Source organism: Citrus clementina, unplaced genomic scaffold (genome assembly GCF_000493195.1).
Source record: "Citrus clementina cultivar Clemenules unplaced genomic scaffold, Citrus_clementina_v1.0 scaffold_3, whole genome shotgun sequence".
Taxonomy (NCBI): Eukaryota; Viridiplantae; Streptophyta; class Magnoliopsida; order Sapindales; family Rutaceae; genus Citrus; species Citrus x clementina.
Window position 1 is genome coordinate 24,344,742 of NW_006262339.1, and position 16,169 is coordinate 24,360,910.

General features: G+C 33.9%; 3 protein-coding genes across 3 annotated transcripts; 2 read left to right on the forward strand and 1 right to left on the reverse strand.

Annotated features, from left to right (window-relative positions):
- The first annotated feature begins 353 nt into the window (after nucleotides 1-353).
- On the forward strand, nucleotides 354-2,833 carry LOC112100328 (TMV resistance protein N-like). Its single transcript, XM_024189503.1, has 3 exons — nucleotides 354-1,040; nucleotides 1,619-2,708; nucleotides 2,805-2,833. The coding sequence occupies exons 1-3, from the start codon at nucleotides 568-570 to the stop codon at nucleotides 2,808-2,810; spliced, it is 1,569 nt and encodes a 522-aa protein (XP_024045271.1). The 5' UTR covers nucleotides 354-567; the 3' UTR covers nucleotides 2,811-2,833.
- A 359-nt stretch (nucleotides 2,834-3,192) lies between these two features.
- Nucleotides 3,193-4,916, forward strand: LOC18049621 (disease resistance-like protein DSC1). Its single transcript, XM_024187201.1, has 4 exons — nucleotides 3,193-3,461; nucleotides 3,561-4,170; nucleotides 4,266-4,327; nucleotides 4,407-4,916. Exons 1-4 carry the CDS (start codon nucleotides 3,195-3,197, stop codon nucleotides 4,914-4,916), a joined length of 1,449 nt encoding a protein of 482 aa, XP_024042969.1. The 5' UTR covers nucleotides 3,193-3,194.
- Nucleotides 4,917-5,392: 476 nt separating this feature from the next.
- LOC18049622 (pheophytinase, chloroplastic) lies at nucleotides 5,393-7,574 on the reverse strand. Its single transcript, XM_024187202.1, has 6 exons — nucleotides 7,189-7,574; nucleotides 6,523-6,634; nucleotides 6,330-6,423; nucleotides 6,025-6,200; nucleotides 5,856-5,927; nucleotides 5,393-5,770 (listed from the first exon to the last, which is right to left on the reverse strand). Exons 1-6 carry the CDS (start codon nucleotides 7,572-7,574, stop codon nucleotides 5,459-5,461), a joined length of 1,152 nt encoding a protein of 383 aa, XP_024042970.1. The 3' UTR covers nucleotides 5,393-5,458.
- Nucleotides 7,575-16,169: the final 8,595 nt, after the last annotated feature.

Below are 16,169 nucleotides of genomic sequence, written 5' to 3' on the forward strand. Positions count from 1 at the left end.
CTGAGAGACGAGGACTGATACGATAAATTGAGCGATAAAAATTAAAATATCTCCCTGGTCGTTGCTGATAGTTATGACTTGTGAGTGTGAAAGCACAGAAGCCGTGTGTTGAAAGTATGGTGTTCATGTGGAAATTTCAGCAAAAAGTCCACAAAGTAAATTCAGTCATCGTACAGTCCACGGTGCTTGGACAATGAGATGTTGAAAAAATTATCACCGAACTTCAAGGGAGGTTCATAGCATCGGTTTATTCTACAGAGTCACGCACATTGGATTCAATAATTGTTTTCCTCCCATCAAAATCGATTTATGTTGAAAAGCCGTATGTTGAAAAGTCTGGTGTTCATGTGGAATTTTCAGCTAGAAGTCTACAAAGTGGTGGAATTAATCAATCATCGTGGAGTGCACGGTGGTTGGACAATGAGATGAAATTGAAAAATTATCACGGAACTTGAAGGAAGGTTCATGGCATCGATTTATTCTACAGAGTCACGCACATTTGGTTCAATAATTGTTTTCATCCGAATCAAAATCTCTCTCTAATCAATTCAACTGTTTCTGTTTATTATGGCTTCTTCTTATCGAAACAACAAGAAATATGATGTTTTTGTTAGTTTCAGAGGAGAGGACACCCGTGACAACTTTACTAGCCATCTCTATTCAGCTCTGTCGCGACAAAATATCCAAACTTTCATTGATGACCAGCTCAACAGAGGAGATGAAATTTCAGAGTCTCTTGTGAGTGCAATTGAAGCATCACCCATTTCAGTTATCATTTTCTCTGAATCGTACGCTTCTTCCAGATGGTGTCTCGATGAGCTTGTCAAGATCCTCGAGTGCAAGAAAGAGTGTGAACAGATTGTGATTCCGGTTTTCTATCGGGTTGATCCATCAGACGCGAGAAACCAAACAGGGCCTTTTGGGATTTCATTTTCGAAGCTTGAAGAAAGATTTAAGGAGAATCCAGAGAAGCTGCGGAGTTGGAGGAAAGCTTTGAAGGAAGCAGCCAGTTTGTCCGGCTTTAATTCTCTTAACATCAGGTGAAACGTTACCTTTAATTTCTCATACTAATATTCAACATTGTAAATAAAATTCACGCAGCACTCTTAGTTAAATTTTCCAGATGATAAACTACACTTTTAAATTTTTTCATGCATCAAATTCTAGACTTCTTGAACTTCCCCACTTTTGAACTCCTATAAAAGAATTTTTGCAGAATTAATAATAAAAGCTCCAGAGGTTTACAATATATTTTAACAAAATTAATGGTGTTCTGTCGTTTTTTAATCAATTTCAATCTCTTACTCATATACCATTAGGGAAAAAAAAAATCTCTTCCACATATAACATATTCCTGTAATTAAAGAGTTATTAATTTATAGGGAAATTGGAAATTTCCTTACTCAAATCAATATATACCACTTATTTTGACTATTTTTACAATATTTAATAACTCTCCTGGAGTCCTGGTACCATCACTTTGCAATATTATCCTTATGAAAAAAAATAAGTGGTATATATTAATTTCAATAGGAAAACTAGCAATCTCCTTTATTTCAAATTTTATGCAAATCCCTTCTATTTGAAGTTACTGCTGCTAATTTTATGTATTTGGTAGGCCTGAATCGGAACTTATAAATGAAGTTGTTCGCCACATTTTGAAGAGACTGCTGGATCAAGTTTTTTGGCGGAATGATAACAAAAACCATCTGGTTGGAGTAGAATCAAGAGTTGAGGAAATTGAGTCTCTACTAGGTGCTCAGTCGAAAGATGTTTACGCTTTAGGGATTTGGGGCATTGGTGGTATAGGCAAAACAACAATCGCTAGAGCTATTTTTTACAAAATCTCTAGCGGTTTTAAAGGTTCTTGCTTCCTTGAAAATGTTAGAGAAGAGTCACAAAAACCGGGAGGATTAGCTTGCTTGCGACAAAAACTTCTTTCAAATTTATTGAAAGATAAAAATGTGAGTCTTGATATTGGTCTTAATTTTAGAAGGCTCAGCCGCATGAAGGTTCTGATTGTTTTTGATGATGTGACTTGCTTCAGCCAATTAGAATCTATAATTGGAAGTCTTGATTGTTTGACGCCTGTGAGTCGAATCATAATAACCACCAGAAATAAACAAGTGCTTAGAAATTGGGGGGTGAGAAAAATATATGAGATGGAGGCATTAGAATATCATCACGCTCTTGAGCTTTTCAGTCGACATGCCTTCAAACAAAACCATCCTGACGTTGGTTACGAGGAATTTTCAAGCAAGGTAATGAAATATGCTCAAGGTGTTCCTTTAGCTATTAAAGTTTTGGGTTGCTTTCTATATGAAAGAGAAAAGGAAGTCTGGGAAAGTGCAATAAAGAAATTGCAAAGAATCCTCCATCCAAGTATCCTAGAGGTATTAAAAATAAGTTACGATAGTTTGGATGATAAGGAGAAAAATATTTTCCTTGATGTTGCTTGTTTCTTTCAAGGCGAGGATGTAAATCTAGTAATGAAATTCCATAATGCAAGCGGTTTCTACCCAGAAATAGGAATAAGTGTTCTTGTTGATAAATCTCTCATTGCTATTGGTTCGTACAACAAGATAAGAATGCATGATTTACTACAAGAGTTGGGTAGGGAAATTGTTCGGCAAGAATCAATTAATCCTGGAAACCGCAGTAGGTTGTGGCATCATGAGGATATCTATGAAGTTCTTACATATAACACGGTAAGCAGTTTGTTGTGTATAATTATTTTGAAATATTCTAGCATTTACAAACTTGATATGAATATATTTATATCTGCTCGAACTGATGAGTCTTAGAATTAATAGAAGAGCAACAATGATTGGAAAAAACCAGAGCGGTTAGATGACATAGCAATAAATTATAAATGCCATGATAACTTGCATAATCGTTTGCAAGCATAATTGATATGCCAATTTGTATAGTACACAGACGGAATTTTTATATTAAGTATTACTTGTTTTATTATGTTTCTTTGTGCATTTGCAATTAAAAGTTTAACTGCCTAGCAATAACTACAAGCTACCTCTAATTGTGAATTAGTGAGAAAATTGCCCCAAAAATTATCCCTATGTATTGTTGAAGGGCGATTCATTGGTGGAATACACATATCTTTCATTTGATTTTAACTTTATTGCTTTTTCATTTATTTTTAGGGGACAGAAAAAATTGAAGGCATATGTTTGGATATGTCAAAAGTAAAAGAGCTCCGTCTAAATCCCAATACTTTCACAAAGATGCCTAAATTGAGATTTTTAAAGTTCTATAGTTCATTATTCAATGGAGAGAACAAATGTAAGATGTCTTATTTGCAAGACCCTGGATTTGCTGAAGTGAAATATCTTCACTGGCATGGATATCCATTGAAGTCATTTCCCTCAAACCTCAGTGCAGAGAAGCTTATGTTACTTGAAGTGCCTGATAATGACATTGAACAACTTTGGGATTGTGTGAAGGTATGCATATCTTATTATATATGTGCAATCTCTCAATAACAACATTAAATTATTATACGTGGTAACGATTTTGTCTTGGCCTCTTTTTTGACCGAGCAGCATTATAGTAAGTTAAACCGGATAATCCATGCTGCCTGCCATAAGCTAATTGCCAAAATTCCAAATCCCACGTTGATGCCCTGTCTGAACAAGCTGGTTATCTTGAATCTAAGAGGTAGCAAAAGCCTGAAAAGTCTTCCATCTGGAATAATTAACTTGGAATTTCTTACCAAACTTGATCTTTCGGGCTGCCCAAAACTGAAAAGGCTTCCAGAGATCTCATCAGGTAATATAAGCTGGTTATTTTTAAGGGGGACTGCAATTGAAGAACTGCCCTCATCAATTGAGCGTCTACTTAGGCTCGGATACTTAGACCTTTCAAATTGTAAAAGGCTTAAGAGTCTCCCAAGCAGCCTCTATAGATTGAAATCTCTTGGAGTTCTTAATCTCTGTGGTTGCTCAAATCTTCAGAGATTGCCCGAATGTCTTGGCCAATTATCCTCGCCAATAACATTTAATCTAGCGAAAACCAATATTGAGAGAATACCAGAAAGCATTATCCAACTTTTCGTGTCGGGATACCTCCTCTTAAGTTATGGTGAGAGGTTCCAATTCGTACAAAAGTCTCCATTCCTTGAACGAGGTTGCTTGGCACTGCAACCATTTTTAGGTTTGTTCTCTAAGTTATGAATCTTACAGGCAATTTTTTTTTACCGGAGCAATAACGGAGTAATAATTTTAAATTGTAAGGTGATTCTACTGCAGGAATTGTTGAAGATACCCTAAGCCATATGCTAGCTGTACGTTTGCAAGAAATATGGGTAAATGTGTGTCTTTAACTCTCTCTACTTACAATTTCTACAATATTTTTTTTTGGGGGTTTAAAATTATGTTTTTTTGGTACAGAGAGGTTTTTCCCTGGGCAAAGGTCATATAGTACTACCTGGGAATGAAATTCCAAAGTGGTTTGAGTTTCAAAGTGTGGGATCTTTTATAAACTTGGAGATGCCACCAGATTTCTTCAATAATAGCAGAGTGCAGGTCATTGCATTTAGTGCTATTTTAGCATTTTCTGACCGTCATGTAGATTGTGGCAGATGGTTTTCATTTTCTTTTGAGCTCAAAGTGAAAACCACCAAAGATTGTGGTACGCATGACACACGATTATCTCAGAGCAGAGTTAATTATGTAGAATCATATCACTTACATTTGGGGCACTATCTGTTCTGTGAAGAGGATTTTAATGGTTTTTGGAAATGCAATTGCATTCTTGAGGCAGTCCACTTTAATGTTTTTCCACCTTTGGAGTGCCAGTGCTGCGGGGTGAAAAAATGTGGGATCCATTTACTTCACACCCCAGATCCTACGTCAATGGAAGACCCAAGCACATGTTTCAACTGTAACGAAGAAGACTGAGATAGGTGTCATTTTCACTCAACTCACCTGAGTTGTGAATCCATTTGCTTAAACATGTATGCACTTTTTCAAGTATCTCTACCAATTCCATATTTGGAATGATGCATTTGGTTCCATAGTTGATGTGGTATCGTCTATGGTTAGAATTTATATTTAAAAAAATGACTTGTAAGGAAAGGATTGAAGATGCCTGTGAACTTATATTTCGATTTAGATTATTGTATCTTTTTCATGTATAAAATTGGATCCTATCATTCACATATCATTGACATGAGCAATATGGATTACTAAATCATTATTCTTTATTATTGTGCTGAATTTGATTTTTTATTGAATAATTTGATATATTTCTTGAATCAATTTGGAGCTTCTACAACATGTCAGAGATCAGTTTCTCCAACATTCCTTTCGGCGCCAAAAGATAACCAAGCGGTTGAATAAGAATTGATATATACAACATAAATACAAGAGTTGTTTTGTCTTTTTACAATAGGAATAATATATAATGCTCGTTAAAACTTGCTGATGAGAAAGTAAATTCCTCAGAAATTAAATGTTTCAGCCAACCAAGGAAGCAGCTTTTCGTGGACCAATTCAGGCCTGTCGTCATGGGGGCAATGTCCTACTCCTTTCAATACAATTAACTTCCCGTTTGAGAGTTTAGAAAGCAGAGATGAGAAGTATTTACCAACAGGTCCATCGAGGGGTGTGAATGGATCCTCATCACCCCATAAAACTAGTAGAGGTATAGAGATTGATGGCATCAATTGAACTGGGTTCGGCCCTGGTGGGCCGGTTACAATCGAAACAAATGCATCAAGTGCCCCTTCCTCATTGGCAGGCTCTCGTATGATCTGCAGTTTTGAGGTTGATTCATGAATTCTGAGTAGCCATTTTTGTAACAGGTTAAAATGGCATATAAGAGGAGAATATTAATACCTCAACCAGTGTTTCATCCACAGATTCCTTATTTGCATAAATGGACAGTAAAATATTCCTCAGTGTTTCCCTACAGCACCAATTTATGCACATCATAGAGTTTTTTAATTTTGACTCTAGTGTCTTGGGATAATGAACAATGGACTGAATAGAGAGAAGAGAAAATACCTTGTTTCACACGCTCAAATATAGCAGAAGCAATTGGCCTTTGCTTCAACAAAAAATCAATGAACCAAAGCAATGGGAACAATAGCTTGATTCTCCAATCATCAACAATTGCCTTGTTGTTCATGCCACCAGCACAATTCAACAGAACAAGCCCTCGAACAAGGGTTTGACTGGATTCTTATGGTAGAAAATATAGCAGGTTTATCGTAAACCATAGATACCAAAAAGGATAATTACGTGCAAGTGTTTCTTTGCAAGCAAGTTGAAGAATATCTGATGTCCAAGGGGAAGTTAAAATAAATATACCTGAGGCAGCAATAACACAAGCTAGGCTTCCAACCGAGTTACCTATAAGCACAGTTGGCTTCTTAACAACTTCATCCAAGAAATCCAATATTAGCTGTATCAGTGAATCTCACTCAAGTTAGCAAGGAAAATAACTAAAGGTCAAGCGATTGATGACAAAAGATCCAACTTCTGGCTAGGGAACATTGCATACCTGAGCCCATCCCTCCATGGTATATGAATAACCAGCTGGCTTATCTGAAGCACCAAATCCAAGAAGGTCAATTGCATAAACCGTGTAGCTCTTTGCCAGGGTGCCAATATTCCTGAAATTACTTCAGAGATGACAAGAAAAATATCAATTCCTCACATTATTTAATAGGATAAAGGAATGGTGCACAAGCAAATTTTCATTCCCCTTTTCAACGGAGCAGTAAAATGAATACTTTTTCACTAGATTAAGAATCGGAAAATGGAAGAAGCCTATATCCATAAAAGGGTAATATGAAATGGAACCCTGAAACTCAGATCACCGGTTTGTCATCATCTAGGTGCAAGGAATAGAACTAGGTGTTAATGCCAATGCACCAGGAAATAACGAATAGATTTACCTTCATTATTCTTTTGCTTCATTCATCTTAATTAATTATTAGAAGTATAACACATATAAATGCATCCCTGAACTTCATAATACATAACAGAGTCAGAGATATTACATACATAAGGGAAAGACATGCTCCATACTAAAAAAAAATATAGTCGAAAATGCCCAGAACGTAATTTGAATTGAACTCACAATAAAGGAGCTACGTTTTTATGCACCCAATAATTAACCCGCTACACAATTCACAACAAGAAAGAGCAATCTTATCTCGCTAACCTGCGCCAGTGAGGAATGGAGGCACCAAAGCCATGGACAAGGAGTAGAGGAGGAGAATTGGGATGTGAATTTGGAGTTGAAGAAACCAAGTAATTGATGGAGTACTGACCCTTCCATTTCCACATTTTGCAACTCTCCCTTATCTCATTAACCTCCAATTCCAGTGCCGCAGAAGCAGAATCCCCTCCACTGCTACTGTTAGTATAACTGATGGTAACATTTTGTCTCTTCTTCTTCTCCTTATTCCTCTGCTGGAACTGCAACTGAAACTGCCAACTCTTATTGCTCAATAGGGGCAAGCGCAGGCCTTTTACATCTCCATTTCCATTTCCAATCCTGAGTGTTGTTATTGGAATAATGAAAGAGGGAGCCCGAGCCCTTACCATCCACACGCTCATTCTTTTCTTGCTTTTTCAAATGAATATTTTCTGTGGCCTGGCTTGGCCTGCTCCTTCCCTGCTTCCACCTCTATGAGACTACTAAAACTTTTTATATAATTATTTATTGGGCTTATTCCACTATTATATGAAAATTTTACTGATATTCCTCAAAAATCAAAATGATAATACTTCGTCTGAAACGAATATCAGGTGCTTTACTAAAATACTCCGGGTGATTGGTATTTCCGTCCAATAATTTTTGCAAACTCATTCCATTTTTTAAAAATAATTATAGAACATACATGCTATGCTTAAAAATTTTCAAACAAAGAAGAACTTTGTAGAAGGTAAAACTATTAAGAATTTACTTTAACTTTAATATTTTTCTAATTTTGTACCAAACTCATTGTTTCTAATACTATTTTATTAGTATGAGTTTTAATCTTTAATTAAGCTAAAATAGTATCTTTAGGGCATGATACTCGTGTAAATTATTGGGATGTCAATTTTTATGTAATTTACACATAAAAGTAAAGAAAAAACAATTAAATTTTATTTAAAAATATTAGATTATAAGCTAGATACATAAATTATTAGATACAATAACTCATGTTTATTATGGTAATTTAGTCGCTATATATCATAATAATAAAATACTAAAATAAAACTTGTATTAAAGTTTTATGATTAAAGATGGTCAAAAAACCCAAGAAAAAAATTAATAGAAGGATTTAACTGATTAACTATACAAAATTTTTATTAATTTGTATTTTTTTTTTAAATATTGTGAATTCATTGCAATTAGTTTCTAGAAGTAAGGTGGGTTTACAAAAATAGTGGGGTGCAAATACCCTTACCCAAATACTCCATAAAAAGTGAAAACTATATTACCTTTTTTGATGTACTTCTCTTGAATTTTTTATTTCTAAGGATAAAGTTTAATTCATTCCCAAATAAAATGATAATCTCTAATTTGCTCTCAATGTAAACCTCAATTTATTCTTCATTTCCGTCCAAAAGATGAGGGGCAAATAAGGAATGTGTTGATGGTTTTTTTGTTTTAATCTTTTTAACAATAAATGGGGTAACTTGATATTTTTATACTTTTAGGTGATAAATTAAAGATTTTCATTTTAAATTGGGGGCAAATTAAAATCTATCCTATTTCTAAAGGCACCACGTGATTTGGCAAAATAACTATAAAGATATTTTGTTTTTAGAAAATGTCACACATGTCTCTTTTGAGATACACAAACTCTTTTTTAGCTAAAAGATTGGGATTTGTGTGATTATTTCTGAACCAAAAGGTTTGTGTTTTAAAAAAAATGATTATGTGACTGTTTTGCCTAACCGAGAGGGTCATTATTCAAACACCAATCACATTTTTGTTTTAAATCACCCTTTCATTTATTCTTTAAGCTTCTTTTTTTTTCCCAAAAAATGATGAATAGATATTGAAAATTTTGTTTTCATTTTTTTATTGAAAAAAATGAAAAACACCAAATATTACTGCTTCCTTGTCCATACTGTTTTTCGTCCTATATTACCTTAATTTTATATCGTTTTCTCTATTTCTATTTTTATAGTCCAATTCTGAAAATACACTATTAGACACATTTTTAAATTGAAAAACACCAAACATACTGCATCATTTTCATTATAAGCATTAACACCAGACGTACACATTCTCCAGATGGGACTAAAAATGGTGACTCCTTCAGAAATGAAGTTGTACAATTAGTTTGAATTGAGTCGATACAGAGACGTCTCCATTGCGTCATCTATTTAACTGTCTTGTGCAACCTTATTCTGTACAAGTAGGATTCCTCATTGGCCATGTATATGCATAGTTCCTGGTTTATTAACCCCAAAACACCCTCCACTTAATTCAAGGTCTTAAAGAGAAGTCCAATCTCACAGGTTCGTTAACATTTTAAAGGTAAGTTTTATCTTGTAACATTCATACAAAATTTATAATCAACTGGGGCGGAAATTTTGAAAATACTATGATTAGCACAAGCATTTCAACAATAAAGGATGTAATAAAAGCTCATTAAGTTTAAACTTGAAAGGAAAATTAGGGCAAGGTCATTTCTTTAAAAAGAATAAGGCAAGATGATGCACGGCATGAAATACCTGTGACCAAGCCTCAAAAGATTCATCAAGCGCAGTATTTTGCTTGCCCACGGCATAATTACACGTGGCTTCCCAAACAAATATCAGCCATTGTTTGGCTTCCCAAACAATGCAAGTATTCAATTTAACTTCATAAATATCAGCCAGAGCATAATTACACTTGGCTCCCTGGAGCTCGGACAATACGAGTATTCAATTTAACTGTACATAGATGTGCGGGGTTTTGGTGGTAAGTAAAAAGACGTGCCACTATCAGTTGAGGAGTGCATAAGAGGATTACATCTATCAAATACTATCCGGCCCCCTCGGCCAATTCTTCCATGAAATTTGTGAGTTCGTGCTATAGTGCCATTCCTCGTAGAAGAATCTGACGGCGGAACAATACCTGCAGCGTCCAATTTTTCTGGCACAAGGGCTTTTGTGAACAACAAAACTGGCTCAAGAGGATCCTGAAACCCCACAGTTACATTTTCAAAATGATGCACTGCTGATATTCAGAAATAAAATAATGATAAAACATTTTGGAAAGTTTACTTAAATCATTTTTCTTTCCAGCCACAGATAGGTCAATAAGTCAAATATATGAGGAAAAATACTAAAGAAACTGACAGAGGGCAGGCAGAATTAACTACAAAACCACCAGATTTATCGCGTTTTTGTCCTGTTAATTAATTGTTTTCAATTAACACGGTAACCCGGCTCGGGTGTTAACTCTGTTTCTGTCAGTGCTCTGTTGAATATTTCTGTTTAAAAATCAGCACTCGCATGTAAGTAGTATGGCAGCAGCAAAATCTCATGTGTAATAATTAGGCTATATTAGTTCTGGGTCCAGGAATCGAGATAATCAGATTTGGTGCAAAAGCTATATGTACCAATTTATGTAGCCATGCATAATATATTCATTTTTGACTAGCAAATTCTTCCTTTTCACAACTTTAGGTACAACTTTTCCTTTCCTTTTGAAGGCCCACTCCACTGGCATAGAGAGTAAAAAGAGTTTCTTATAAATAATTTTAGGAGGATGCTTCTGCCACGACAAGTAATACCATAAACAAATGATTTCACCACATTTCAAGAAAGCATTTAACTTATGCCTCATTTTCATTCTAGCAATTTGCTTGCCATTAGCTGATTGGAAAAAGTGCATTTAAGTGATAGATTACTGTCAACCTATAGCACGAATAGGGGTTAAAACAAAGTAAATCCCTACCTTTACATGTCAAATAAAAGACTTTCATAATATCAAATATCAAAACTCATGTCTAGTAAAGGATTCCCCAATGCTGGCTCTCAAAATTGCTTTTGTTTCATGGATGAGATGATCGATTTTGTGGATATTCTGCTCAACTTGGATTATGACTTGGGTCAGATCCCAACTTGCTGCAAAGCTCACCTGACTAAATCTTAGTTGATTTGCTTTTCCAAACTAAATCCAAGCAAGTAAGTACAAGAGATAAAAGCAAAAGTTCAAGCATCTCATTTGAGCCTGTCACTAACAAATGGTCAACGAGCAATGTCTAGCTATGACTGAGCAACAGAATCAATAAACAGACAGACAAAAAATAATAATCAAGTCATCTGTCAAATGCTAGTCCATGAAAATCATATATATATATATGTATGTATGTATGTATGTATGTATATGTATATGTATATGTATGATCATTCATTTCTCAATCAACCACCAAATTGATGTCAACAAAGCCATGAGGATTGTCTCACAAGTCTTTCAATTTCCCTCTCTTTAGGCCAGAGACCAGTAAACCATTTGAAATATGGATGTGCAAACCAGTAAATAAATCATGAAGTTACACACTAGTCTGCTTTCGCACTCATTCAGAACTATCAATGATACTTACTGCAGGTACGGTGTATACATTATACTAAAGTGAAGGCTGGATCAATAAGAAATTCAAAATATTTCATCACATTTGGGGCTTGATGATGCCAAAGAAAGACCATACCAATTATGATGAACAGTAAAATGTGAACAAGAACAAGCATACATTTAAGAAAGCAGAGAAGCATCATTAAAATAAAGTATTCTTCTTACTATTCTATGTTGTTGGAAAATGGACCAAAATAAAAAAGAAACCATATATGGTTAACGTCACAACAAGAGTATTTGTGCATTTGTACATCAGAGGATATCGGTACGTGCTTGAGACGTACGGCCGATTCGCGCTTATTGCGGTGCTGACCGCCTGGTCCCGACGATTTGTACGCGTCCATTTCGCATTCGCGAAACAGCTCATCGTCGGTCAATTCTAAGTAATTCTTCGAAGAAGAAGAAAAAGAAGTTGAAGAACAATTGTCATTGGTGCTGTAAATTGTAATTGCAAGACAAGAACAATGGCTGATAATTCCCGCGATACTTGTACGACGGAAAGTTTATATTTTTCCTTCCGAGTTGGGGAATCCGAAGCAGGAATTGAGCGGCCAACGCCCTCATCAATTTCAATTTCCCTCACCGTGTATGCGATGATGAAAGCAAAGCTTCGTACTAGTAACACATTCTTATGGCAGGCCCAGCCCAATCCAGCCCAGTCCAGCCCAGTCCAGCAAGTGAGCAATGTTATTGTTTTATTATTTTTGAACTCGTGGTGGCTCTAAATTATTTGCAAAATACTCGTATAAGGAGAGGGACATATTTTATGCTGGAATATTTTCAATATAAATGGTGCTCTAAAAATGTGTCCGACTGTAAAGATATGTCTAATTAAACAGTGTCATAAATAATAAAAATGTATTCTTTTATTTAAAGATGCATCCATTCACGGTTTCATGCTTCAATTTGAAATGACGATAGTTTATTTTGGACCAGTGATGATCTAATTCAAATTTTGATTTAATAACCATGATTGAAATAACCACTTTCTGTTAGTTCTCTTAAAATTTATTAAGAAATCTATATTGAAGGCTGTTTCATCCTTTAGTGTTGTAGAAAATACACTTTACATTTTGAAATTTAAAATGACCTTATTTTAAATAAAATTTTAAAACAAATGCCTCTAACTAAAGAAATTTTTTTAGAATACATCAAAAGTACCATGTTAGCCATACAACAAGTGAATCATGCTAAGACAAGTGTGCATTGATTTTAAAAAACTATCATTCAAATGGTGGTTATATTGAATAAAAATATGTACATATCATACATGACACAAATCACCTCAACCCTTCTGTTGGATCTGGGGTGAATCATGCAATTTTATATCTAAAGCTCATGACATAAACTTAATTCATGAATATATAACACTAGCCTTGGCCTTTGTTATAAACATATAATAATCTATGTGCCTCATTCAAAAATTTATTAAAAACTTACATAGTTCATATCTCATTGTACATACATACACTTCAAAAATATACATATAAACATAAACGTGGTCAAAATGTAAGTCATGCAGTAATGCGTGTCGTGGCCCAACCTCAATTGATCAGAAATTGAACTACACAAATCCTATGGAAACCTTAGAGAAATGGGGTAAATATGAAAATAGTAAGCTTGCGGCTCAATAAATGAATATAATTATATATAAAAATAAATTAGTGCTTTAGTGCTCGTCATAATTGTATGACATAACTTTACACTGAACGCTTTACAAAAGCAAACATGAACTCGTACATACACACATGACAAAATTGCACCAAATAATATACAGGGGAAATAACTCTCAATACTCACTGGGATCATCATTGCATGAGTAACAAGGGGGAAAAACCTCTCAATACTCAGTAGAATTTACAACATCACAAGGGTCGAGTAATTTAACTCTCAATACGTACGCGTAGAGCCTATGGGGAAAGGTACACATATGGTGCCTGTCAATTACATCTCATGACTCAGTCAATCATATAATGTACGTACATATAATCATAACATTATACTAAATCATACTATCAAACATAAATGTTTTGTAAAATACATAATAGTAATAATAATAATCCACTCACAGATCCTATTGATGAAGCACGCACGTGCTTTGCTTTAAGCTAACAGCTTGCTATTGCTTTGACAATTAACCCATGTGCCTCCTTTTAGCTTGCTCGTGCGTCACAATACATGCATTAGAATTGGTTGTATTCTCATGGGTGAAGCATGAATGTGCTTTGCTTTAAGCTAACAGCTTGCTATTGCTTTGACAATTAGCCACATGTGACCCGTTTATAGTTTAGGAAATAACAATATTGAATAGAAATATTCTTAGAATATAGTATTTATTTTCCATTCAAACATTTTCTCATTTAGGCAAAGGTCACCAAAAAAAAATTACTTTTTTAATTTAAATGTAAATATTTAAAAATCATATATAAGTTATAAAAAATAAATAACTATTTTTTTTTTAAGTTAGACTTTATATGCTTAACAATCAACCCTAAGGAACATGAATAAGAGCTACTAAAACAAAAAAAAAAAGAATAATTTTGAAACTAAATACAATTAATTGAGAGATGAGGACGGATAAGATAAATTCAGAGATAAAAATTAAAATATCACCCTACTTATTGCTGCCAGTTATGAGCATTAAAGCACAGAAGCACCTGTGTTGAAAAGTATGGTGTTCGTGTGGAATTTTCAGCTAAAAGTCTACAAGGCAGTTGAATTAATCAATCATCGTGGAGTGCACGGTGGTTGGACAATGAGATGAAATTGAAAAATTATCACGGAAATTGAAGGAAGGGGCATGGCATCGATTTATTCTACAGAGTCACGCACATTTGGTTCAATAATTGTTTTCATCCGAATCAAAATCTCTCTCTCATCAATTCAACTGTTTCTGTTTATTATGGCTTCTTCTTATCGAAACAACAAGAAGTATGATGTTTTTGTTAGTTTCAGAGGAGAGGATACCCGCGACAACTTTACTAGCCATCTCTATTCTGCTCTGTGTCGACAAAATATCCAAACTTTCATTGATGACCAACTTAATAGAGGAGACGAAATTTCGGAGTCACTTGTGAATGCAATTGAAGCATTAGCCATTTCAGTTATCGAGCCTGTTTGGGAGTGTGGTGAGGTAGCTGGACTGTTAAAGCCCAACTACTAAGGTGTTTGGTAACACTTGTAGTTGAGTTTTAGTAGCTTAGTAGATTTTGTTTTTCAACTTCTACTCTACAGCTATAGCTTTTACTTCACAGCAGCTGCAGCTTAAAAGTTACAGCACCTCACTATCAAACACACTCATCTTCTTGTCAGAAGGGTATGCATCAGCCATTTAAGTTACCCAAAATTCAACCGAAGATCCAAACGCAAGTTTCAAACTAAACCAACCCAAAGTTTGGGCAAGAGTCCAACGCAACCCAACTAAAACCATTTTAATTTAATTTTAGTTTGGGTTGACTTAGGCTTTGATAAATTCACATGTTGTATACCATAATTAAAATAAAGTATCATTTGTCATACATTTTATACATTAAACACATAGTGAAGGAAAAAAGTTTCAAAAATTCAGTGGCGGCAAACATCCTCTCTGCAATCTTTGTGGGCAACGCATACATGGTATCTTCACTAATAAGTGTTGAATCTTTAGCTTCAAAGGAAAGAAACTAAAAAGGGTAGGGATATTTCCACCCCATTACTTTTGTAAATTTACCCACTTCTAGAAAATAATTATAATGAATTCACAATATTTTTTTAAAAATACAAATTAATAAAAATTTTATATAGTTAATCAATTAAATCCTTCTATTATTTTTTTACTAGATTTCTTTGAGTATATTTGATCATAAACTTGATATAAATTTTACTTTACTATTTTTGTATTATGATATAAAAAGGACAAATTGTACAATAAACACGGGTTATTGTATCCAATAATTTAGGTATTTAATTATGTGAACTAATATTTTTAAATGAAATTTAACTATTTTTTCACTATCTTACGTGTAAATGATGTAAATTTGACAAGCTAATAATTTATATGAGTATTGTGCCATAAAGACATTATGTTTGTTTAATTAATGTTTTACAATCATACTAATAAAGTAGTATTAGAAATAATGAATTTGGTATAAAATTAGAAAATATTGAAGTTAAAGAATTAGATTTACCTTATAAGGATAAATAATCAATTTAGACTTATGTCAAATCAATCTTTATGATCAAATATAATAAAAAAATTTAAGTCACAAAAAGTAAATTAAAATAGATTTGTTAATTTGTTCTCCAAAGTTCAAAATGAGTAAAAGGAATTAGGCTTCGTAGTTTAGGAAATAAATTTACTGAATAGAAATATTTTTAGTATATATTATTTATTTTTCATTCAAACATTTTCTCATTTCAGCAAAGGTCACAAAAATTTACTTATTTAATTTAAATGTAAATGTCTAAAAATTAGATATAAGTTATTAAAAAAAATTAATATTTTTTTAAAAGTTAGACTTCATATGTTTAACAATCAACCCTAAGGATAATGAAAAAGAGCTATTAAAACAAAAAAAAAAGAATAATTTTGAAACTGA